The sequence below is a fragment of the Apodemus sylvaticus genome, chromosome 11 (assembly GCF_947179515.1).
Source record: "Apodemus sylvaticus chromosome 11, mApoSyl1.1, whole genome shotgun sequence".
Classification (NCBI taxonomy): domain Eukaryota; kingdom Metazoa; phylum Chordata; class Mammalia; order Rodentia; family Muridae; genus Apodemus; species Apodemus sylvaticus.
The window spans coordinates 10969123-10995929 of record NC_067482.1 but is presented as its reverse complement, the minus strand read 5'-3'; the positions used below and the strand labels follow the sequence as shown (position 1 = coordinate 10995929).

Genomic DNA, 26807 nt, shown 5'->3' with positions numbered 1-26807 from the left:
ATGTTAATGTCTGTGATTGATTTTTACCTAGTTTTTATGCAAGGTGTGGGTTTGATGTGTGGGTTCCTTGGGGTGGGTCTTAGATGGACCATTGCTCCAGCGCCATTTTATTTAAACTATCTTTGTTTAAGGATCACCTTTGCTCTTTTATCAAATATCAACGTACTGATGTTTTGTTTCTCCCTGTCTAACATTTGGAACATTATGTCTTTTTAAGGATTTGCTCATTGCATGTAAGCTCTTGACCCGGCAGGCTACTGACAGAGTTCCTTTCTCACCCATCTCTGTATCCACAAAGCATGCAATAATATCTGCTCCTTAGTTTGCAATACTAATTTGTGAGTCCCCTCTCTTTCTCTTAAATCTTGAGATTTATTGATTTTTATTGACCACTTCAAAGCATCAGTTTTTTGAAATTAGTTTTTGCTCTAGGGATTTCCCTTTTTCAATTGTAAGAACACAGATTATTTTCAATTATTTCCCAGTTATTATCCCATTTAGAATGTGATATTTTCTTCTGTTTTTGTATGCTATTCCCTCGGCTGGGAATATACATGGTTGATTTTTGATCCTTCTCCTTTTTTAAAAATATGACACTCAGTGCTTTATGGGTCTCTACCAACAGTGCTTTGGGGAGCATTACACACATTATGATAGCTTGGGTTTTTATTTGAATCGGAATATTTTGAGACATAATTATGAGACCTCTTTATTGACCCATGGTGGTCATGTGGTGACCCATGTGGTGATTGGTGTTGTCAGCTACACAGAGTTTAGAATCACCTGAGGTATGGACCCTGGGCAAGCCTGTGGGGATTATCTTGGTTTCATTAACTGTTGCGGTGAGCCCTGTCTCTTGTGGGCAGCACTGTTCCCTGGCTGGGATCCTGGCAGTATCAGTAGAGAAAGGAATCCAGTGGCAGCGTTTGTTGACTTCTGTTTCCTGCGCATGGTTATGATGTGACCACCTGTTTCAAGTTCTTTTATCTTGGCTTCCCCACTGTGACCCACTGAAGCCTAAAAACTGTTAGTCGGGATAAACCTTTCTCCTTTAAGTTGCTTTTGTAACAGCATTCTACCACACTGACAGGAAAACAAACAAAACAAAAGAACAAAATATAAACAATCCCCCCCAAAAAAATACCCAAGTAGTATGTATAACTGTGTTTGCACTGAGTTTGTCTTTCTGCTACCGATTTCTAGCTCATTGCCATGGGGTCTGCGAACGCACACTATAATGCCTTCACACATTCAACTGACAGGATACCATTCACAGGCGGAATGAGAGCACCTGGCTCTTCTTTCCTGTCCTGCAATTGTCATTGTCGTCATTGCATTCCCCTCATGTGCAGACACTCTGTGCTCCAGCCTTTGCATCTGTGTGGACCTGCAGCTGAGTTTTGCTCTTGCTGCTTCCAACATGGCTTAGGTAGCATCCCCCAGTCTCACAGCCCTTGAGTGGTCTGCTCTTGGCTGCTTGCTTTGCTTGGTTTGCAGTAGCTGCTCTCTAACTTTTAGGATTTCCTCTGATAGTCCTCAAATCCAGAGACTCTTACTTAGTTTGCTAACATAACTTTTACTTTTACTTTTTATTTATTTTCTTGTCTTTTTTCCCCTTTAGGTTTTATGTCTTCCCTTACATCACTCGTCTGTACTTAAGGTACCTGGTCTGTCCCTTATACCCTACAGTATGTTAATCGTGGCTGTGTTAAATTCTTTTGATACTTCTGACATCCCTATAAGGCCTGGTTCTGAGGCTGACTCTGCCTCTTCGACTCATATTTTGCCTTTTGCAGGCCATATAATATGCGCCTGAGAGCCAGGTCTGAAGAGCAGAGACAAAGGAGTGGCTGTGAATAGTCCCGAGTAATACAGTGGTAATTCCCAGGAGGAAAGGTATATTCTATGCCTAGGCAGTTAGGTCCTGGTCCTTTAGTGAACCAAGCTTCTCCCATGGGAACTTTGCAAATATTTCCCTGACTTCTTCCCCCTTAGGTGAGGCAAACTAGCTTGAGCAGGTTGGGGTTCATATCGTCCTCTTCTTCCAGGTCGGTTTGGCTCTGATAATAACCTGTGAGGCCAGGCACTGGCTATGAGTTTCTCCTGAAGCGTTCCTCATCCGGAAGAACAAAGTGCACTGTCTCATTTCAGAATAGCTCCTCTCTTCTGCTCCTTGCAGGAAGCCTAAAGAGGCTATTATGGTTGCTGAGAAAGCTCAGCTAAGCTCTGTAGGACAAAGTCATAAAGTGTGAATACCAGGGGGGTTTCCAGCCCTGAGGATTCTGCTCCTGCATGCTGTGACCCTCCGAGTTCCTTCTCAACCTTAGAAGCACTCGGCTTGTCATGTGAGTCTTACAGATTCCAGAAGGGCAGCACTGACTTTTCATGTCTGACCAGCTCCTTACAAGAGAGTGGTAATTTCCAAGTTCTTTACACACAGAACCAGAAAATCAAAGGCTTTTTTTCATGGAACATCTCAGATTAAAATATATTTACATTCCGGAAATATAGCCAACCTGGTATGATGTATGTTATGAATCTGTGATTTGTTGCAATAGAAAATTACTGATTTTTTAATGTGTGCATTAGGTTCATGAATGAGAGAGGATGTTAATTTGGCTTTTTTTTAAAGGGAGGTTTTCTTGAATAATTAAATTTACATTAAGTAGCTTCTTAAAGTGAGAAGAATCAGTCTTTCACTATTTTGGCGAGGAGTTTGTGTAAGATAAACTATAAAGTTCCTGAAATTAATAACATTTTAATACGACTGATTGTTTTATTTCTCCTTAGGTGACTTTATCGAGGCATTTTGTACATATTTTATGGACATCTAAGATTTCACATATAGTGTAAAGTTACGCAGCAAGTTGGAAGTTACCTTTCTAACCCACATAAACCTTGCTTTTACTACAATAATATGCATTCATAACAGCATTTTCTATAGATCTTGATTTTTTGAAGCAGCGTGGCAGTTTGAATGAGAATGTCCACCCATAGGCTCATATATCCTGAATGCATGTTCCCAGCTGGTGGAACTATTCATTTTCTTCTGTCATTTTAACCTCTAAAATGACATTTCCTATTTTCCTATTTATTTTCTGGTCTTCCTAGCTATTATTTGCTCCTCAGTAGTAGATTTTCTCACCTGGTTTCAACTATTAACATTTTCTCTATTAACTCTTGAGTTATTTGGGTGTCTTTAAAATTCCACCCAAGTGTCTCCTTGATTTCTATTTTGTACAAGTATGACAGTAGAACAAGTTAATGTTACTTAGAGGCATACATAAGAAAATGGAAAATATATTCCGTGTTGACACTGTTGCTGATGGTATTTTAGGACCCATAAGCCTTCTAGAACGCTGAGGCTCCTGACACCAGCTGTACCAGCGTATTCACTGCTGGACCCAGCTTGGTGTTTAAAATGTACATTGTATCTGTTTCCTTTCATTCTTACAAAGGCTCCTAACACTACTGGCTTCATTGGCCTTCCTTGGCTATAAAAATGAAACAAGATTGAAGAGATAAAATACAGCACGTACACAGGAAATAGACATGTGATATATTCACAATTGTCTGGCCCTTCCATGTGAACTTGGTATGCCTTCTGGTGAAGACGACATGTGCCCAGGCAGAATCTAGCTAGAGACGAATCAGGGAAACAACACAAACAAACAAACAAAATGAGAGTCCATTTCACTCAGGACTGAAGAGGAACAGACTGAGGTCTTCATTCTCCACCACAAGCGTGTCCCTACTTATCAGCAATGGGCTCGCTCTTATGACCCTATACGACACGGAGCTCCCACTCCTAGCTTTTCTATCACTTATGTATTTTTTTCAGATTGTCTATATTTTATTTTCCCTTTTTTCATTTTCAAACTGAAAACAGTCATTTAAAAAAAAATCATCCCATGTTGTCTTTTCGTCTATCCTAGAAGTAGAAATGGTTCAACATACAGAAGTTTGGAAGTATAAAGAAGCATAACTACACATGAAGGCAAAAATAGTATGACTCAATATATGTATAAAAGACCTTTGGCAATTCGCAACATGACCTCATAAGAGTTCTAGAGAACACGACCAAAGAAAATGTATTTCAGCAAAGTAAAGGCTACAGGTGACAAACCCCCAGCCGCCACCATCCTGAACAGAGAAAGGCTGAAAGGAATCCTCTTCAGATCAGGAAGGGGGCTGACTGTGGACCACTCCCACCACTCTTCAACATGAGTTTTGAAGTTTTAGCTGCAGTAATAAGAGAAGGAAAGCAAAAGGCGACTAATAGGAAAAAAAACTCAAACTATCCTTTTTTGTAGATGGGGAGATATCATACAAAAAGGATCCCATATTTTCTAAATCAATTAATAAAACAATAAATAATGTTGGAAAAAATCATGGGAATCTACTCATTCACTAGCCTCAAAACAAATTTCTAGCAATAAACCTAGACTAGGAAGTACTGAGATCTCTACAATAAAAACCATCTTACTTAATGACCCATGAGACCATAATTTCATTTTGTTTTTCTTCTCTTACTTATCTTCATTAGATGTCTAAATTCCTGTGACATTTTCAGGAAGTTTAAGATAAAGGAGAAATACATAGTACATATATGCATACATACATGCATACACACATACAAGCATGCATGCATATATGCATACATACAAGCACACATACATGCATACATACATGTAAGTGAGGCCAAGTTTATTGTTCCACTGCTCTTAACCATTGAGCCATCTCTTCAGTTCCTTAAGCTTACTTTATTTTTAATTTCTAAAAACTATTATTTTTTATATATGGGTGTTTTGCCTGTATATATGTCTGTGCACCACTAGTGTGCCTGGTGCCTATAGAGGCTAGAAGAAAGCACTGGGTCCCTGGAACTGGAGTCACAGACAGTTGTAAGATGCTTTGTGGGTACTAGGGATTGAACATGGGTCCTGGGGAAGAGCAGTCAATGATTTTGACCAGTGAGCCATCTCCCCAGCCCCCTTTATTCTGTTTTATTTGTGGTGCTGAGGATGGAACCCTGGGCTCCGTGTGTGCTAGGCAAGGGTTCAACACAGTGCCACATGCTCAGGCTACTGAGGTTCGCTTTTAAACTTTGAGCACACAGAACAACCTGTTATAAGAACCCTGTGACTCCTGTGGTGCAGATGCCAGGTTCCTCTACCACTGCCAATCCATACCACCCCAGGAACCCTCAGTTAGTGTAATCCTACAGGGATTTCTGCCAACAGCCCAATTCCTATATTTTTCTCTGCTGAAGTTGCTTAATAGCCCAGTATTTGCTAAAATTTTTCTAATGTGCATCCATCACTTATTAGGAAAAACATTTTACAGGCCTACGAGGTCAAGTTTGTTCCTTGTAGTCTATGAATCTTCTAAAACTGTAGTGTTTTGTGATTCAATATTCTATCAATTTTCAAGCATGTATTAAAATGTCTATAACTATTTTTGCTCCTAATTCTGCCAGTCTACTATTTACTTTTGAAAAATCTTATTAGAAAACACATTTAAAATAACAGGCTTTTTCTATGACCTTAATGAGCTGTGCACCCTCTCATAATATGGTATCTCTTCACCTTTAGGAATATTTCTTCCCTGACAGTGACACAGTGAAACCTGACTTTTAATGCATTCAACATTTTCCAGATACATCCTTAATTTAAGTTTCCTTTTCATCTTTAAGTTTCCTGCATATCATTTTTAAAGTCTTTCTGTTACAGATATCATATATCTGATTTTTATTTTAAAATTTTATTTGATGATTGTTTTTTAAAAAGAAAAAAAAAAGAAATCTGGAGAGTGAAGTTCATTTACATATCTTGGATTTCTCTCTAATTTCTTTATTCATGTTCTTTCCCCAACCCTGGCTCTCCTGTTTCTTCTTGCTGCCTTCTTTGAAGATGACATTTTATCCTCCTATTTTAATTTCAGACTCCTACTTTAAGTTTAGGTGCCGCTACTGTGGAGTTAGTTAGCATTTTCTTGTTTTAATGTGATGCATTGCAGTGTGGCTGATTTACACCCTAATGTCTAAGTTGCTGACAGATTTACCGTTGCCCTGTGGCCATTCCTGATGCTTTGCACTCAATTTTGTGAGGGGGCAGTGTTATATTTTAACCTTCCATAATCATCTTTTTATATAGGAAACAGCTCTCCTCTTTGTCTAAATATGTCATCGCACCCTTCCTGAAAGATGGTTTCTCTGGGCTTATAATTAAAATTTGTCAGTTATTCTCACCCAGAGCTTTTAAGCACAATTTTCTACTGAATTCTGGCTTCCTTTGTTACTGGTAAGTTGTCAAATGAAACTCCCCACTCCCTGATATCCCTGCCCCCTTTATTTCTTTCTGTTTACACTGACTGGCCTTTCTCTTTTAAAATTCACTGTGTTTAAATTCTATATTTTTCTATTATGGTAGCCAATATCCAAGGGAACCCTGATGATTCCCTGGAATTTAGAGATTCTTCTCCCACAAAAAGCAAGTGCTGGCTTTGTGTGACCAAAAGAAGACCCTAAAGTATTGGCAAGTAGCACCAGAGTAGGTCTTACAAGACAGGTTTGATTGCATGGACATAAAAATCATATAAATCAATGCGGGAAAAACAGACATCTTCACACAATTTGGCTTGATACACTGTTACTGTCTACAAATCATGAACACAGCCTATATTACCATTTAATTATTTTTATTAATATTGAATAATTTTCAGTGAAGAGCTATTTTATCTTTATATATTTTATTATTTTTCATAATAGTGATACTATTTTAAGATAACATTTTATAATTTTGATATTATAAGTGTCATTTTGTTTCATTTAGAACTTTTTATCATTACTATGTTAATAAAGAGAATTTTACTTGCTTACTGATTTGGGGCCAACAATGCTTCACTTACACATTCTAAGTTTTTAATGGATGTTTTTATATTTCTTTGAATAATAAATAAATAAATAATGAGTAAAAATTCATGCTATATTTAAATTAAAAAGAGGTGATATATTTCATTTTCTGACTTGGGGTATTTCTTGGTTTATTTCATTTGCTGAAACCTATTACAATGTGAACACTGTAAGATCAGATAATCTCTTTTTGTTCTCAATCTGAGGAAAAAATGTTCAATATTGCTTATTGGGTATGATGATAAATTAGGTTTAATCCTCGTTCTTTATATACTGAGGTGTATTCTCAATAAACACCTATGCAGCCATTTTAAAATGTCGGTCTCGCCTTGTAGAATGCTCTTTATCAAGGCTTAGATATTTATTTCCTTTGATTGCTCTCACATTTTATACATAAATTAGTCACACGAGGGTGGCCACCATACATAAGAACTCCCATTGTATACTTAATTAATTATTATAGCCTTATTTTTCTCAGCAGACACTTAATTGGTTGGCTCTTTCGCCAAACTTCTCAGATCCCTTCTGAGAGCCTCAGAGAGCTTAGGTGTCTACTTCTGCTCTTCATTCTCTTGGCAGCTGATGCCCATGGTACTTGGTATTTTTTTCTCATACATTTATTATTAATATATTTAGCATGAGCTTGTCTTTCCTGGAACTTTACCTCCAGGAGTTGTGTCCTGAATTGAAAGGAGAGTCTTTCAAAAAAGAATCTGCGGTGGTGTTTAGGACCTTGGGCTAGGTTCCAGCATGGCTCCATCTTCATTTAAATTCTTGCTTGGATTTTCTTTTCTCTAAGAGCAGCTTGTGGCCAAGAATTCTTAGAGGAGACTTTCTCATTGCCCTCCCATGAGCTAACGATGGGACAAGAATGCCTGTCTGCACGCGCTGTCTTCATCACTCTGATATTTGTTTGGCCCCTGCCTCTGTAGAGAGCTCTCTAGCTCACTTTCCCACAATGCCCTGGGGTTTAGTCCCCTATTCCTCAATGACACAGCCACTAAATCAAAATTCTAGGTCATTCAGGCTTGCTGGAACATGCAGCTTTGAAGACAGCACTGAGGACTGATTCTCAGGGTTTGCCAAGAAGAGGCAGCTGCTGTCCATCTTGGGCCCTTCTATGCGCAATGCCATAGCCATCCACCACTGTTCTATCTTCTTTCCCAGCCTCATAGGAACTCCTATATTGCCTAAGGAATTCCGTGCGTTTCCAACTCTCTTCTTCCTGTCTTATCTGGTATTTTCAAACATTTTGTAGTGAAAGTAATTCAGGATATCTAGTTCAAAATGTAATTGTTTATTGAAAATTCACTGACTTTTTAGATACCTCGAATCGCTGACTGTTTATTTTGCTCATTGATAAATAAACGGGAAGGCAGGATAATGATGGCAAACAAGAAGTCCATCTAGTGCTGTAAATACTAAATATGCTATCCGAGGGTTTGGGGCAAACAACTATGAAAAGTAAGAGATTACATTTAATAAACAGTCTTCAGACCTCATGATAGTTTTTCTTTCTTCTAGAATATTCCAGAGAGTTTCCCTACAGACTTGGGGGAGGCACAGTCAATGGATGAATTGTGAAGCCTCGTGTTCGGACCTCGCCAGTTCTGAAAGCTGTCTTTCATGGTCAAAATAAAGCTTGAATGGATTAAAACGTTTCTTGGGAGTGAGCCAAGTCTCACATGAAAGGCCTCTTATTTTACCTTGGAGGAAAAGATCTCTTAGAAATTAAACATAACAAATTTAATCACGTGGGCTAAATTTCACAATCATACCAACTAAACCTATCTCATACATTACTGAACAGATTCACTGTTTAAACATAGCACCTGCATCTGATAACTGATCAGTAAATAATGTTATCTCCCTACATCGGACCCCTGACATAGCAATATCTTTGTAAGTGTTAAGTTCAGATAGGGCTAGATGTGTTTGAGGGGCTATCAAAACAAACATTGGAGAGTTGCTTTGGTTTCCCATCCTGTAGGTTTTCTTCCTGAGGTCCAAAGTGGTGTGATTTTGACTACTAGCTTCTATTAGCATCTCACTGAAAGAAGTGTATGCCTTTTATGCCCTTGTGTGGTCTGCAAGGGATTCCTATTAGGAATAAATGACCACAGAGATGGATAGCAAGGAAAGCTCCTCCTCACACAGCCTGGCCTCCTAGCTTCTGAATGCTCACTTCCTGTGTGAAAAAGTAGAAAGATTTTAAAATAGCTACTGATGGTCACATTTCCTTCTCTCCCTGCCTAGAAAGTGGATACCATGAGAGAGAAGTCACACTGACAACTTTTTTCCTCACAAGGCGGTTCCTATATGTAGCACCACACAAAACACAGTTCAACTGAGTAAATGATTCTAACAAACTTGAAAGGCATTCTGTGATGTGAATCTTCAGGAAGAGCTGTAGATACGGTTGAAACACTGAGCCAAAGAAGAATGTATAAATAGTTAAGGAAAATGTGCTCAGAGGTTAAGAGCATTGACTTTCCGAAGACCAGGATCAGTTCCTAGCACCCACATGGCGGTTCTCAACTGTCTGCAACTGCAGTTCCAGGAGATTTGACATCCTCTTCTGACTCTTCAGGCACAAGGTATGAATGCACATACAAATATATAAACCATCCATACAGGTAAAAATATATTTAAATAGAATATACACATAGCATTGTTCACAGTATTAAGCATAAAGTATTCAAGGGCCAAATTCCTCAGAGTAAAAGTAGCAGCTGCTCCAAAATGAAAAAGAGATTGCAACTATAGCACAACTTTGTTGCAGAAATATCTCACTTGTTACTCTGAGTTAGAGAATGTGCCTTACCAACTTAAGGTAGCCATCTGCATCCAGAATTAAGTTCTCTGGCTTCAGATCTCTGTAGATAATGCCCAGTCGGTGCAGATAATCAAATGCTTCTGTCACACAAGCGACACAGAATTTGGAGGTAGGTTCATCGAAGCTGCCTCTGCAATGACATGAGTTCTCTTCTTAATACTCTGAATATATCCTTGGAGACATCCTAGGCATCTAGATCATATTATAATCTATGTGTCTTCACGCACATACAGCCTTAACCCAACATGCATTTACTTACATCCATAGCTCAGTGGGTCTCAGCCATGAGAGCATTGATACGCCTTTAAACAAATGATTTACTGGACCACACCCCAGTAAAATGAATCATAGAGTGATATTAGGACAAAACATTCCTTGCTTGTCAGAGTTCCACATGCAATTGTGTCATGCAGCCAGGGTTGAGGACCACTGTGCCAGAGAAGGACATCTAAGGGCTTGCCTGTCCATGACTCCCTTGTCTATTGCAGCACGCCCTCACAGCCCTCTTCTGGTGCCCTTGCAGTCTTGCTTTCTGAGGACCACTGTGCCAGAGAAGGACATCTAAGGGCTTGCCTGTCCATGACTCCCTTGTCTATTGCAGCACGCCCTCACAGCCCTCTTCTGGTGCCCTTGCAGTCTTGCTTTCTGTGGCTCAGAAGTCCACAGCTTTCCTGTCTTGTCTTTTCACACCTCTCTGCCCTTCTGAGTCGGTCTTTGTCATCTCTGATACACTATTTCCTTACAAATACACAGCTTCTCTGTCATTATGTAGCTTTCATATTAGTGGGATGTTTTAATGCCACCCCTTATCTTCAGATAAACTCCAGACTTATTTTTTCTAACGTTTATACTTTTATAGCCCTTTTACATGCAAAATGATCTCTTGTTTAGGAATTTTTCAAACTCTTATTGTTAGACCTTTGTACTGGTTGGTTTTGTGTGTCAATTTGACACAAGCTGGAGTTGTCACAGAGAAAGGAGCTTCAGCTGAGGAAATGCCTCCATGAGATCCAGCTGTAAGGCATTTTCTCAATTAGTGATCAAGAGGGGAGGGCCCCTTGTGGGTGGTGCCATCCCTGGGCTGGTGGTCTTAGCTTCTATAAGAAAGCAAGCTGAGCAAGCCAGGGGAAGCAAGCCAGTAAGAAACATCCCTCCATGGCCTCTGCATCACCTCCTGCCTCCTGACCTGCTTGAGTTCCAGTCCTGACTTCCTTTGGTAATGAATAGCAATGTTGAAGTGTAAGCTGAATAAATCTTTTCCTCCTCAACTTGCTTCTTCGTCATGATGTTTGTTCAGGAATACAAGCCCTAAGACATGCCTTCTACATAGAAGCTGCTTCATGCCATCTGTATTATGACTGCCAAAATCATTCCTTTCATAAAATCAAGCCTTTATAGACATCCCATTCTGCTTTGTTTTATGAGGACCTAATCAGTCTCCCTCACACCCCCTTATTAACATTCTGAATCTGAGTCTGCCTCTTCCTGTCCATGTGACCTCAGATAGCTCATACATGCTGTATGCCTGATACCTTTAGTCCATACACTAGGATGGCAGATTACTTTACAAGACCCACATGTTACTTCTATAATGTTACCTACCAAAACACACCGATTACTACCCTGTTATATGTAATGAGAGCATTCTCCTATAATTGTGTCGTAGTGCCATCGTCAGAGCCCAGTCCAGAGGTGAGGTGGTAAGAGTTATTGCTTCCACATCTTTCCTTTACCTGTCCCTTAATATGCTCCACAGCTCCCCACCTAGGCAGGCCTCCAGAAGCATGTATACATATTTATTGTCCTTGAAAGTACGATACAATCTGTGGAGACAGATGAAAACAAGTGGTTAGAAATGCAGTTCTAACGTCTCTGAAGCAGGTTAGGCTACCGGCAGCAACATTTGAAACAATGACTCCCATTTCCACATAGACACCTACTTGGCCCAGGGAGTGGCACTATTAGGAGGTGTGGCCTTGTTGGAGTAGGTGTGTCACTGTGGGTGTGGGCTTTAAGACCCTCATCCTAGCTCCCTGTAAGCCTGTCTTCTTCCAGTGGCCTTCAGATGAAGATGTAGAACTCTCAGCTCTTCCTGCACCATGCCTGCCTGGGCTCTGCTGTGTTTCAGCCTTGATGATAATGGACTGAACCTCTGAACCTGTAAGCCAGCCCCAATTATATGTTGTTCTTTATAAGAGCTGCCTTGGTCATGGTGTCTGTCCACAACATCCTAACTAAGACAATATTCAACATCTGTGCAGGGCTTCTCACCAAAGCCTCTCTGATTATTCCTTGGATCTCTGACTTTATCCTGGACATACACAGCCCTGACTCTGCTCACAGACTGAACTTCTTCATCTCCATTTCTTGAAAGGCTGAGCACCAGCCCACCTTCATCACAAAGTGTCTCATCTTGTCGCCTATCAAATAGGATCTCTCCTTCTACCCCAAAGCCACAGGCCCATGCATACATGACTTAATATGTACCTTTCATTCCAGCTCATTATATGCATGCTATATGCCTCCTATTTGGTCAGCTAGAATTGGAACTAGACTAGGAGGCAAGCTTTTAAGTCATAAGGCTAGTGGGGAATGACTTGGCAAGCACACCTAGAAGTGGAGAGGAGTCTGGGTGAGGAGTTTCTAGGATACAGATTCAACAACAGCCCCCGCCCCCTCTAAGGGGTTCTGCTGCCCTTGGCTAACCCCTGGAAATTAGATGGTGGGTAAAGTAGTTCAGAGTATTAAAAGGACAGAGGTTCTGTGCTTAACCAGCCTCCATACTACAAGCTGGGATAAGAGGGCCTTCCCAGGCCTCCATATTCCAAGGCCAGGTAGGAATTGCAGTGGTGTGCTTAGACATGATGCTACTACATTCAACACTCGGATGCAAATACTTTCAGGTGCTCAGAGTTCAAGGAGAAACCTGTTTCAGGGGATGAAGAGATGGCTCAGCACCTGCTGCTCTCCCCAAAGATGTAGTTTCTATTCCCAGGACCCACATGGTGGCTCATAGTTATCTATAATGACAGTTCCACCACCCTCCTTTTGTCCTGGGTGGACACTAGCCATGCATATAGTACATATACATGCATGTGGGCATACATTCATACATATAAAATAAAAGGAAGGAAGGATGAGAGAGAGAGAGAGAGAGAGAGAGAGAGAGAGAGAGAGAGAGAGAGAGAGAGAGAAGGAGGAGGAGGAGAAAGAGGAGGAGGAGGAGGAGGAGGAGGAAGAGGAGGAGGAGGAGGAGGAGGAGGAGGAGGAGGAGGAGGAGGAGGAGGAGGAGGAAGAGGAGAATGGTAACAGAATGGCCAGAGAGGAGAAGGAAAGGGGAAGGCTCTGACCCTTCCCTTGGTTGCACCTCAGCCAGAGGGAAGCAGCCAGGAGAGCTGATAAGGCACAACATGGGAAGTTCAGTAAGTCACCTCCTTAGGAGCTGGGTATGGTGGCACACATTTGCAATCCTGGCATTCAGGAGCAGGAAGATTTCTGTGAGTTCAAGGTCATCCTGGGTCACATAGTTAGTACAGGCTAGTCAGAGAATACAAGCATGGACTTCAGAGCTAGAGCCCAGGCTAGATGCCACACAGCACACCTATTCAGTCTATCCCATAGGCTGCCCATCACCAGAAGTCACCCAAGCTACACTTAGGGATGGTTAATGAAAATCTAACCTGGCTTATATTGGTGGCGTATGAATATGCAAGTAAAGAGGGTGATGGCCTAGATAGTATATCCTCCAAGCTGATAACATGTACAGAGCAAAAGGAATAACTATCAGGGGATGGTCACTTCGGAGCTTTGAACTTCTATTACCAGGTATGTCCCTCCTTGGTCACTGTGTGACCCAAATGTCTTCCCTGCAGAGGCTCATCATCTGCCCATCCTGGGCAGCTGATGGTTTCCTTCCTTACCAAATTCTACAGTAGCTTCAACTATTTATAACACATACACACACACACACACACACACACACACACACACACGTGAGCACATTATCTTCTTAGGATAGAAGCAATTGGAGATTCCTACCCAAGATCCCATAGGAGAATCAGGAGTACCACTACTTCCTGGAACATCTGCTGCCCACTTACTTTACGATGAAGGGAGAACACAACTCCTCCAGGATCCTCTTTTCTGAGTAGACGTGCTCTTGCTGTTTTGTGTCCACGATGTGCTTCTTCCTTATACACTTCATCGCGAAAGCGACATTCTCATTTTTAACTTTAACCTATGTGAGAAATGGAAGCATCCACATACTTAATGTATCACAGTAATTTGCAATATGTGATATAACAATTAATGAGAATTAAATTGCTTTACATTTAAAGAGTATATAGGCTTTTTACCACATGTCCCTCTAGAATTGATTTCTATATAACTTTATGCACTTCCAATAATTTTCAAAATACTTCATATAACTTGATTCTAAAATTTTCCTTTTTAAAATTTTCTACTGAAATAAGAAAATAGTTTCATTAAATTTCATTGACAGAAATCTTCAGTTTTCATTGTGTAACACGATGATAACTTAGATAAGAATTTCCAAGGCTTCCTATTTTTTAATACTCATCTCTAACTTTCAAGGAAACTCATATTAAATTAATTTTCTATCTGCCCTACTCAGTGGACAGCTTACTAATGGTATGAGGTTATTTAAATTTAAATTAATTAGAAGTAGAAATTAATTTCCTTGGTTGTATTAGGCACATTTCCAAAGTTCAACAGACACATCAGGTAATAGAATCATATATCCATCAATGCAGAAATTGCTACTGGAAAGTAAGAGAAGGCCTTCTCTGTATGCAAAAATCAGTAAGTATTATTAAAGGTAAATCAAAATTGAGAACAACTATTTTTTTCTGATAGGTATAAAAACCCATAAGCAAATAATACTGAGTAGTAAATGAAAATTGACTACATCTTATATTCTCATCACAGTTATCATTTGTAATGTCTATAGATTTTTAAATGACTGGAGGAATTATTTCTTCAGTAGCTATTATCTAGGAGAGCAGATCTCAGCATTGCTAATTCAATCTTTAAGCTGTGTTCTTTGATGGAAAATACCAGTGCACAGAAGATCTGCACAGAGCGCAAGACTCATTACAAATATTCTTCGCCCTGCTAGGAAAGTGTTTTTGCCCTCCTCCATCAGAGATGAGTCTGGAGTGGGTGTGAATTGTTCCACCAGGGTCTGTAGCAGCATGCCACAGCTGCGCATGCCCAGCCATCCTGCAGACAAAGGCCTCCATGTAGCTCCTGGAGGTCATGGTACAGTGAACTGTTAAAAATCGCCTGGGCAAAGAAGGGCTTGGTGATTGCCAGGGGCTCAGAGCCATCTGTGCCCCCAAAAGAGCACAGTTGTCTATTCCATGGTTTTGTCAGAACACGTGGTCTAACCCAGGACCTCGGCTACTCCTTGGGAGCTGATTATAACGCACAGAAAGGTGGTGCTAACCGACACCGGGCTCTGGCTCCCAGCTGTCTGCTGAGTGCTGCAGAAGGCCGCTCTTCAAACACCCTCTTGCTTTCATTCTTTCCTGTTTGTCTGATGGAAAAATTTACATAACCCCAAAACAGGGTTATGAAAGGCAAGCACGGACCCGGGGCAGGGCTGGTTAAGGAATACGCGTATAATGTTTCGGATTCCACCGGTGGGGTTTCTGCTGGCCACTGCAGAGACATCCTGGGTTTGACTGTACACATCTACGCACATGTTTTTACATTTCATAATCTTTCAGAATGCCCTACTTGGTACACTCTCCAATATTACTATCAAGGAGGATTCATCACCAGATGTGATGTAAGAGATCACTTAATCACTATCTTCAAGCACAAATAGACGGAAACATTTACTTCCTCAGACTCAGAACACTTAAAGATAGCAACGATAACTCATCTATTCCTCCACCCTAAGCCAGGATAGAAAACAGAACAAAACAAAAAGGCAAAATGCTTCTCGCAGATGCTTGAAACGTAAACCCCTTACAAGCTCCACTCGTCCGAACCCACCAACGCCCAGTGTTGCGATAATCTCAAGGTTCTGGAATGGGGAGGTTGAGGAGAATCTGGCCACCTTCTCTTTCAGCTGAATCATCTCCAAAGAAAGGGCTTTGGACAGCTTCCAGCTAGACATGGAACGCCTGAAGAGAGAAACGAGAAGTCACACACACACACTCACACTCACACCCTGAGCCGTGCTAGCACCCTGCCAGTCACAAACCCTACTCTCTCACACTACCTGTTGGTGCCACAAAGACCGTCGCAACCTTTGACAGGCGTGCACGTGGTCACACCTGGGAGCACTCGGTTGGACAAAAGTCAGATTCAGCTAAAGCAAAATGGAGGAATTTTGGTGCATTTGAAACACATCTCAAAAAAAGCCATTATATCAGTAATCCAGGAGAGGAGTGGGTGGAACAGGACAAAACCAGTCACACTTGTCATTCCCAGAAGGCCACACTGAGAATTTCTGCTGTTGGTCCACAAAATTTTTTGTGCCTAATGCAGAGTAACTGCTTCATGAGACATGAATATGCATTTTCTGTTTTACATCTGAGTGAGTGCTGCTGTTCATAAGTACCTGTTTCATCTTTGAATTAAAACTAAGTGTTCTGAGTTCTTTCTGGGTAAACTGTTACCATAAAGGCTGTAGGCACAAAGATGGTAGGTGGATATATTGGAGAAAAATAAAGTACTGATTGGACTCTTTAACTCAAAATTTCTAGGACTAAATTTAGTCCTTCTAGAAATTTTGAGTGTACCTCATCAGAAGCCTGTCTCAAGAATGTAAACTTCTGTTCCCCCTGGTAATGTCTTAAGGTCTGGGGTTAGCAGAGTCGGGGATAATCCACCTTCATTGTATGCGGCCCTAGGTTCAATTCTCAGCATAAAAATATTACAATAAAATTTAAATGTTTTATCAGGTAACAAGACATTAAACGAAAGTTCTCTATTTTTTAAAAAAACACTATTAGTAATTTGAAGTAGTCAATGCAGCTCCTTCCTACTCACAAATACATCCTTGGAAACTTTAAAAAAAATATCCAGCTATAATCCTGTTCTTACTTGTAACCAGGTCCTTTTGGAGTAAATACCATTCTAAAATATTCCCATTATCAGAAAATGTCTCTCAAATTGCTACTCAACACTAAAAGTTTTTACTTAGAGGCTTAAAACCTCGCCATTCTAGAGTTGAGACGGTGCCTCCAGAATCCTCTACTGAGGGGCACATGAAGGATCATTCCTCGAGGAATTGCACCCTGTCCCTGTTGCCACTGGCAGGGAAACCCCGTCTCACTTACTTTGCGTGTCTTTTTTCATCATCGCGGTTCAGGTTGGCCACATACCCCTCAAGATATTTTTGGAGTTCATCAAATGTTCCGACAGTCTGGTTGAATGTTCTTAAAAAATAAATAAATAAATAAAAATAAAAATGAAACCGAGTGGTCCGTGGTGAAGGTATCAAGATGATTTAACATTCTCCGTTCCCATTTCTCTCTCTCTCTCCCTCTCCCTCTTCCTCTCCCTCTCCCCTCCCCCCCCCTCTCTCTGTGTATGGGCGAGGCTATACATGTATGTGGTGGCCTAACCTTGGGTATAATTACTCAAGAGCTGTCTACATTTAGGGTGGGGGTCTCACACTGGCTCGAAGCCTGCCAATTAGACTCAGTTGGCTGGCCAGCAAGATCCAGAGACATGACTTCCTCCTCGTTCCTAGTGGTGGGATTACAACCACATGTCCCGATGTCTAAAATTTGTATGTGGATTCTGAGGATAGAATTCAAATCCTTGTGGTTGCACATCAAGGACTTTGTTGACTGAACCATCCTCCAAGTCCTACAGTTTTCCTAAACACACACACACACACACACACAAAACCCTGAGCCATCCCCCATGCCTGAGAGTTGTACTCAATGCATGCATACGCACAATAATATCTGAATGTTTGTTTCAACTTTTAAACTGTTTTTCAATAAGTTGTGAACTATTAAAGTTACTATAGTTGTGACTAGTTATGGGAAGTTCTGCAGCTGTCCCCTTCTGTTACATACACACAGGAACTCTCATCTCAGTAAGGTAGCATTTTCTCACACCCCTGCCTTGCCATTCCCCAGGTTTCACACACTACAAGGTTCTAGCTGTAACTTCAAACAAGCTGTCCCCACTCCACTGTTAGACCCCAAGGCATAACTTATCTACCATTTGTGATTTTCCTCCACAGTCCCTGGTGGAGAGTTATTATTACCTTACAGTTAATTTACACATTTTCTCACAACTTCAAAATAAAAAGGACAGCTACATTCTTCTGGTGCTATAATCAAGAGTTTGTATAAAATTTGGAAGCAGGGAAGAAGAAATAAGGATCTATAGATTCTCTGTCACTCTGTTTCAGCGTATGTCAGCCTGTGTCAGGCCACCATCTGGTGGGCACTTCTCATATGCCAAGGACTGCGGCAGACACTGGCTCTGCAGTTACCATGTACAAAGGACATCCTTCCGTGATCATGAGGCTAACAGGAGGTTGGTAAGGTGGGTGTTGTAGAAACAAAACTGTATCACTCAATATGATTAAAGTCTACAGAGTGTCCTGAAAGGTTCTGTTGCTGGAGTCTAATCTATTCCTTCAGTCATAACTAGAGGAATCAAGAATCATCTATCATACCCATCAAAATCCTAACTCAATTCTTCATAGAGTTAGAAAGAGCAATTCTCAAATTCATCTGGAACAACAAAAAAAAACCCAGGATAGCTAAAACTATTCTCAACAACAAAAGAAATTCTGGGGGAATCAGTATCCCTGACCTCAAGCAATATTACCGAGCAATAGTGTTAAAAACTGCATAGTATTGGTACAGTGACAGGCAGGCGGATCAATGGAACAGGATTGAAGATCCAGAAATGAACCCACACACCTATGGCCACTTGATCCTGGACAAAGGGGCTGAAAACATCCAATGGAAAAAAGATAGCCTTTTCAACAAATGGTGCTGGTTCAACTGGAGGTCAGCATGCAGAAGAATGCGAATTGATCCATCCTTGTCTCCTCGTACTAAGCTCAAATCCAAATGGATCAAGGACCTCCATATAAAGCCAGACACTCTGAAGCTAATAGAAAAGAAACTGGGGAAGACCCTTGAGGACATTGGTACAGGGGGAAAGTTCCTGAACAGAACACCAATAGCTTGTGCTCTAAGATCAAGAATTGACAAATGGGACCTCATAAAATTACAAAGTTTCTGTAAAGCAAAGGACACCATCAAAAGGACAAATCGGCAACCAACAAATTGGGAAAAGATCTTCACCAACCCTACATCAGATAGAGGGCTAATATCCAATATATACAAAGAACTCAAGAAGTTAGACCCCAGAAAACCAGATAACCCTATTAAAAAATGGGGTGCAGAGTTAAACAAAGAATTCTCACGTAAAGAACTTCGGATGGCAGAGAAACATCTTTAAAAATGCTCAACTTCACTAGTCATCAGGGAAATGCAAATCAAAACAACCCTGAGATTTCACCTTATACCAGTCAGAATGGCTAAGATTAAAAACTCAGGAGACAGCAGATGTTGGCGAGGATGTGGAGGAAGAGGAACACTCCTCCACTACTGGTGGGGTTGCAAATTAGTACAACCACTCTGGAAATCAGTCTGGCAGTCCCTCAGAAAACTGGGCATGTCACTTCCAAAAGATCCTGCTATACCACTCCTGGGCATATACCCAGAGGATTCCCCAGCATGTAATAAGGATACATGTTCCACTATGTTCATAGCAGCCCTATTTATAATTGCCAGAAGCTGGAAAGAACACAGGTATCCCTCAACAGAAGAATGGATGCAAAAAATGTGGTACATCTACACAATGGAGTACTATTCAGCCATTAGAAACAATGAATTCATGAAATTCTTAGGCAAATGGATGGAGCTGGAGAACATCATATACTAAGTGAGGTAACCCAGTCTCAAAAGATCAATCATGGTATGCACTCACTAATAAGTGGATATTAGCTCCGAAAACTGGAATATTCAAAACATAATCCACACTTCAAATGAGGTACAAGAAGAACGGAGGAGTGGCCCCTAGTTCTGGAAAGACCCAGTGTAGCAATATAAGACAAAACCAGAACAGGGAAGTAGGAAGGGATGGGTGGGAGAACAGAGGGAGGGAAGGGGGCTTATGTGACTTTCAGGGAGTGGGGAACCAGAAAAGGGGAAATCATTTGAAATGTAAATAAAAATATATCGAATAAAATTTAAAAAAATAAAAATAAAAATAATAATAATAATCGTAAAAAAAAAAAAGAATCATCTATCATGTATCATCTAAAGTGGAATAGTGTTCACAGGGTGATGAGCCGTCACTCAGATTTACAGAACCCTGATGACCACAGACATCTAGGTTGTCGATCAACCTGTGTACTTCAGGGTTCATCTGTCTCACCCCTGATGTACAGAATGTTACACCTTTCATTGTGTTGCATGAACTTCTCACCCTCATTAATATGCGTGTAAGTTAGACTTGTAAAGGACACAAATTATCACATTTTTCGTAGACTCTGAGGGACTCTCTCTGACATATGTGATTATAAATGAAGTTCACTCATCTGTTTTCCCACAGGTCGGTGCTCCCGGAGCCATTAAAACACAGCTTATGGTTCTCAGCGCATGCGCATATTTTTAAAGAAAGTCATAAAAAGCAAATTTGTTGGTGGCATTCTATTGAACGAATACATTTTCTATCTGACAGCTGTCATCCAGGAATTGTTTGCACTGGAGTACATTTTGCACTTTCTCATCCCTGTGCCTTTTTAGGTTTACTTCCCCTGGAGTGACTTCTACCTTTTCTCTTTGCTTAGAAAAAGTCCCGTCTCAAGACCCCTTTCCACAATTAAAAACAAAATAAAGCCCTTCCCACCCCCAAGGCTTCATGATCGCTTCTCTGATCAGATGCTACGGGAGCCCTGGGGAATGGTGGCAAGATGCTGAAATCAGTCAGGAAATCTGGGCAGTAGATTTCCTATCACAGAGGGCACCGAGGGAGAAGACCTGTAACCTACTTAGGTTCACTTGTCTTATCTGCAGGAAAAATCAGAATAGCTTGGAGAAGTGTTAAAATTGCAGTTAACTTTTTATGTATGTTGACACTAGGATTGTGCCATTTACATAAAGCATCAGGCTCTTAGAGACAATAGGGAAATCTGTAGACAAAATAATTAGGGATTTTAAATTTCCTTGAATGTGTTCTCAAGAGGGCATGGATCTGTGGACGGGCTATAGATTAGCCATGCCTTGACGACTGACTGACTTGCATTAGGAAGTTGACGAGGTCATTCTATTTTTCAGTATTTGAAACTTTCCCTGATGAGTGTTCTAACCTTCCCAGTGTTTCACAACTAGGTCCACGTTCAGTAAATGGAATAGACAATCAGCCACTGACCACATTCCACTGTTATACCTTGCCATTTTACTGATTTTGTTAATATTCCAGAGGAGTATCTCTCAGTTCTTTGATGACACTATGGCTTACATAGACAATGGTTCGAATTTTGTTTACGTGAGGTGTATTCTTTGGACTAGCTACATAGGCAGTGAATATTTAACTGATCAATGAAGGGTCCAAGGATCCAGGTAAAAATGGGCTTTGAAGTAGAACAGGATATAAAGCGAAGCTTATTTTTAAAGAATAACCTAAGACTGATGTCAATATTGGTCCATATTATTAAAAATTACTAGAGATGGCCCTGCCTCTCTGGAATGAGAACTAATTAGTTACTATTTTTTACTTCGTAGGGCTGGGGAGATGGCTCAACAGTTAGCTGTTCTTATAAAGAACCCATATTTGGTTCCCAGAAGCCACATCAGTGGATCACAACATACTGTAGCCCCAGCTCTAAGGATCTGGTGCTCTTCTTGTCTCCTTGGATACCTGCACTCATATGGCCAACCCACAGACTCACAAATAAATCCATAAAAGCACTAACAAACCCCTGTTCCCTGAAAGACACAGAATTTAAATCAGTCAATTGCTGATAATTATGTATCAACTTTGCACACAAAATATTTAGCCTGCCAGCATCTGCCACCGCAGAGACAGACTCTGATCAGAAGGCCCGATTGGTTCCTGCTCATGAATTTTAATGGCATGTACTTGCAGCTGAGCATTGGCCAGCATTTCCAAGTGGTGATGAATCTGAAAACAGAGAGGGCCCCGGAGTAACAGATGCCAAGCCTTCGAAAGTAACAGGTGCCTGCCTTCTCCAACACTGGGACACTCACTCTCGATCTATCACGAGGCACGCAACATCATTTTCTTCCGCAATTATATTGGCTGATCTGACGTCATCACTGCAAACAGAAAAGGGGAAGTCAGCTTTCACCACAATTAGAAATTTAAAGTCTGTTTGGTTAGGGAACCTACAACTTCATGCAAATTCACACCCAGCAGCTAAACCATCCAAAGACTACAGTGGATTTTTTTTTTTTTAAGAACACAGTATTTTATATCCAACCCTTCTAAGAAATGGATTTGAAATGTGTCCCAATAAAGGTTATGTACACAAAGAATTCAGGGAAGGTGACTGTACAGGGAGCGAGTGTGGAAGAGTCACCAGCTGTGATGTGGAATCTCATTTGTGTTTGTCACAGTCAGAATAGAAGAGCTTTCCCCTCTCAAGGGAAAATTGCAAATGAGCAAGGAGGCAGCACAGAGACCAACAGATCAGAGAAAATATACCGGGAAATGGACAAGTCATACCCTACAGCAAGGCAGTTAAAATGGAATCCAGGTTTGCGTGCACAGAGTCATAGCAACAGATTAACTGCATCCTGAAACATTTTCACGTCGTAGGATATAAAATGGATATTCCCCCCCTCAGGAAAATCTCTGAAATTAGTATCTCTTGAAGATGAACCATGGCATAATTAGCACTGCTACCTCTCTTGTACATAATGGAATACAGACTCTTACCATGGGTCTCTTAGATGTGATGAGCGGAAGGCAGTGTAATTGCCTAAGTAATATTGATGGGCCAAGAATCGGGTAAAGTATTTCCTCATGTTGACTTATGGACTGTTTTTCTCCCTCTATTAATTATAAATTAGAGTCTAATGAAAGGCACAGACATAGTATCCAGTGCACGGAGACTCACTTAGTAACCTAGGAGTTCCAACAAAATGTGGGCATCACAGGGACAGCTCTGGACAATTTCATTAAACATACCAACCATGTGTTCCTTCTTATGTCCTTAGTGGGAGAACAGAGAAAACTCAGGCAGCCCATCTCTTGTGTGCCCAAGGAGCTAGCTCCCTCTCTTTCTAGATGACATCCGAAGACCATTTGCAGTTTGTCTTCAGTTTATAGGGTTACTGCTAGAGGCTATCAGTGAAAATAATTGAGCCTCAGGGAGTTTTAGTCAGAGGCATCTTTGGATCGGTTTACACGTGTAATTAAAAGCAGACCCAGAGACGGAGGTGTGAGTAGTGGTAGAAACAGGAATGGAGCAGAGAGAACCAAGCATGTATGGGCTCACACAGACACAGGCATGGACATGACCTTGGGGTGTGAGTTCCGAGCAAGGGAACGAATGCTTAAGGCATTGGCTTTACCTGTGGCCTCCACCATTGTCACAAAGATCATTCTCGGCACACACTACCACAGGGTCCCACATGTGCCTTTAAAGTAACTGTATGTTAAGTGCCACAGATTTATGTTTAAGAATAAAATTCTGAAAGAACTCCTGAGACCATTTAATGTCATTTTGAAATCATAAAATAGAAGCAAGACCAAGAGCTGCTGTCTCTAGCACTAAAAAGTAGGGTTATAAAAATGTGCAAAAAAAAAAGGAAAAAATATTTGTATCAACATTTCCTTCCCATTTGTTTTAGCTTTGTGCTTTCAGACGCACTGAGGAGCTAGTTGTCTAAGTTAAACATAAATCCTCATGTTTCCAATAGGAAAAGAACTGTAATTGGTTGGCTGCAACAGACAGCACAAATTACTTCAGGCCAGGCAAAACCAGAGAGCAAGCTACCTCTCAAGAGAAACTTAATATCTATATACTCCATTTATAGACCTTTTCGAATCTGCAAAGTTTATTTGTTTTGCTTGAACATGGGAAGATAATTATGATAGTGCAGAAAAAAGATAATTTCATTATTATCAAAGTAAGTTCATTATCAGATAGAAATTAAGAAAGAAAAACTCAGCCTGCCTTTAAATTCTGCTTTGAAATTGCTTACATAATAGCAAAAGACCAATTTATTATGTTTTATTATTTGAGCTTTCTTTGAAAAACAAGAGATGTAAGAATTTTAGATAATCAGATGTGTCTCTCGGCAATTTTGAGCGCTTTCCCTCCTGCTGTGATTATGCAGCCTGTCATGCTTTTGAGCAGAATGGGAGTTTCATGGTAAAAGCGAAGAAGACAGAGCAGAAAGAACCTGTTATTTAATAACTCTTTTCTTCAAACACAAATGTTCACTAAAACCATTTGGTGGCAATATAAAATTGAAGAGATTCCTAAATAACTCTGAATCATTCACTTAAAAACATGTTACTCCCAAAAGGTGTCTTTCTCTGAACTCTATCTTGTTATTTTATAAGCTATTTTTATTTAGAAAAATCATTTCTTTAGATGTGGGGTTTGTTTGTTTGTTTGTTTGTTTGAAGAAGGATGAAATTTCTCTCCAGCCATTTATCAGCTTTCAAAAACATATTTCCATAACACAGGTCAATTATAAATAAGCTTATACTTCAAAGGAGAGACAGGTCACACAGAAATTTTAAGTGCACTATTTTGAGCTGATGTTAAGACTTGCAAATCAAGCTCATAAGAAAGTTCCTAAAAATTATTTTTGATGTGATGTTTTAAAGATACCCAGTGTGAGAAAAGTTGTGACTTTTTTAAAAAATTCTTTTCAGTTTGTGTGTGTGTGTGTGTGTGTGTGTGTGTGTGTGTGTGTGTTTGTAAGACATATGGAAGTCAGAGGACAATCTAGAGGAGTCAGTTCTCTCCCTCTACCATGCAGTTCCTGGGGATCAAACTCAGGTCCTTAGATTTGACTGCAAGCTCCTCCACCCACTGGCCCTTCTTGTCAGCTCTCTTCTCACATTTTAATAAAAAAGTAAATTGCTAGCCGAGTGGTGGTGGCACACGCCTGTAATCCCAGCACTCTGGGAGGCAGAGGTAGGCAGATTTCTGAGTTCAAGGCCAGCCTGGTCTACAGAGTGAGTTCCAGGACAGCCAGGGCTATACAGAGAAACCCTGTCTCAAAAAAAAAAAAAAAAAAAAAAAAAAAGAAAAGAAAAGAAAAGAAAAGAAAAGAAAAGAAAAGAAAAAGAAAAAGAAAAGAAAAGTAAATTGTTGAGCAGGATACTTTTGCAAACCACAGCATCATAATACCTTGCTCTAACATCATTAGGTTAATAATTACCTCACTTTACACTCTTTTGCTAATGTTTTTAAACTAAGAGTTAATCTAACACCATCTTGATCTTACTGATGTAAGACTTTCCAATTTCTTCCTGTGCAAAATTAACGTGTGGGTAAAAAGCCTTGTGTCTGAGCGTGACGCCTGGATCCATGGACTCACCTGATCAGAGCCTTTTCTCCGAAGTACTCTCCCTTCTGCAGGGTCTTGATCAACTGTGGCTGATCATGACCCTCCGTGCTCTGTGTGACCTTCACCTGGACAAAGAGAAACATTCAAAGCAGGCATCAGAGTAAACAAGGAGTCTGAATGCACAGCCACCACACAAACTCACAGAACTGTCTGAAGGAGGGGAAAGAGGCTGCGTTAGTGGTACAGTGGTCAGGATGACACATTCCACTCTGCTCTGATTCAGGCAGGTAAGAGACAACCTTCTGGGGCAGGAGAATCTCTTCCCAAACCAACCATTCAAATCACCTCCCAAAGTTAGTTTGTATTTGCATTTTTATTTATTTTGATTTTTGAGGCAGGGTATCTTTTTGTTGCCCTGGCTGTCCTGGAACTCACTATGTAGACCAGGCTGGCTTCGAACTTGGAGATTTGCCTGCCTTTGCCTCCCAAGTGCTGGGATTAAAGATGTGCACAGCTAGGCCTGACTCCAAAGGACAATTTTAAGAATGTAAATCCAGTGACCCTTTCTGAGAGAGAGATCATGGAGGCAACCAATCTTAGTCTTATAAGGATTTTTGTTGCTTCAAAAATTCTAACAGACTTGGTGACTTAATCCAGAGTCGTCTGAAATTTGTCCACAGGTAGGTTATGTCATATGGACCTCCAAGGCAATGTGAAATGATGCTGTAGAAAGGCTCACAGCCCAGTGTCCATTTTCAAAGGGAACCACAGGCTAGGAGGGTACAGCACGGAAATTCAAACTTACAATGTTCTCTCTTTGAGCTAGAATTGTCCTCTTTAATATGTTACCAGGCATTGTTTCACATTGGCTAGAGTTTGTCATTGATAGTAATATTTTGAGATGCAATTCATTTATTAGCCAGAATTCTCTCGAGGAATGAGATGTTGCCTGCTGAGCTCATTTTCCTGAACTTCTCATCACACCTGTTACATCATAGCATCTTTAGGCCCATTCTTGGCCATTAGGCTGGCTGTCAATCAGATGCTCTTTTTTAAAAGGGGCTCTAGAAATAAACCGGCCACTATAGACATTACACGCAGGAAGGCTTCCACAGAACATGAAGTAACCTGTGCATAGTAACTAACAAGGCACTATGTCATCTATGGTCAATCAGGAGTATTCCATACACTCATCTCCACATATGGGCCTCTGAGAGAAATGCAGAGACTCTGACAGAGATGTCTCATTACCCTTTCTGTCCAGGGCTTCCTCCACAGGCACACAAAACACCACCACACTGTCAGTGCATTGAACCCAGCACAGGTCTTTTCTTTTTTTTTTTTTCCTTAAGAATTTACCTTTCCTTTTGCCAAAATGAAAAAGGTGCTCCCTTCTTCTCCTTCTCTGATGATATAGTCTCCTTTGTCATAGTATTCCTATTGGGATGAAGAAAAACATACAACATCAGATCAAGTCGGTGCCTAT

The 26807-nt window shown here is 40.6% G+C and overlaps 1 protein-coding gene across 1 annotated transcript in view; it reads right to left on the bottom strand.

The window, feature by feature from the left end:
- The window catches only part of Prkg2 (protein kinase cGMP-dependent 2), a 93671-nt gene that overhangs the window by 23486 nt on the left and 43378 nt on the right, over nt 1-26807 (bottom strand). The window contains exons 6-13 of the mRNA XM_052198536.1: nt 26681-26758; nt 25352-25446; nt 22037-22105; nt 17063-17161; nt 15748-15901; nt 13850-13986; nt 11483-11572; nt 9738-9879 (exon numbers count right to left, since the gene is read on the bottom strand). Of these exons, the coding sequence (XP_052054496.1) occupies nt 9738-9879; nt 11483-11572; nt 13850-13986; nt 15748-15901; nt 17063-17161; nt 22037-22105; nt 25352-25446; nt 26681-26758 (864 nt within the window). The remainder of the gene's footprint in view (nt 1-9737; nt 9880-11482; nt 11573-13849; nt 13987-15747; nt 15902-17062; nt 17162-22036; nt 22106-25351; nt 25447-26680; nt 26759-26807) is intronic.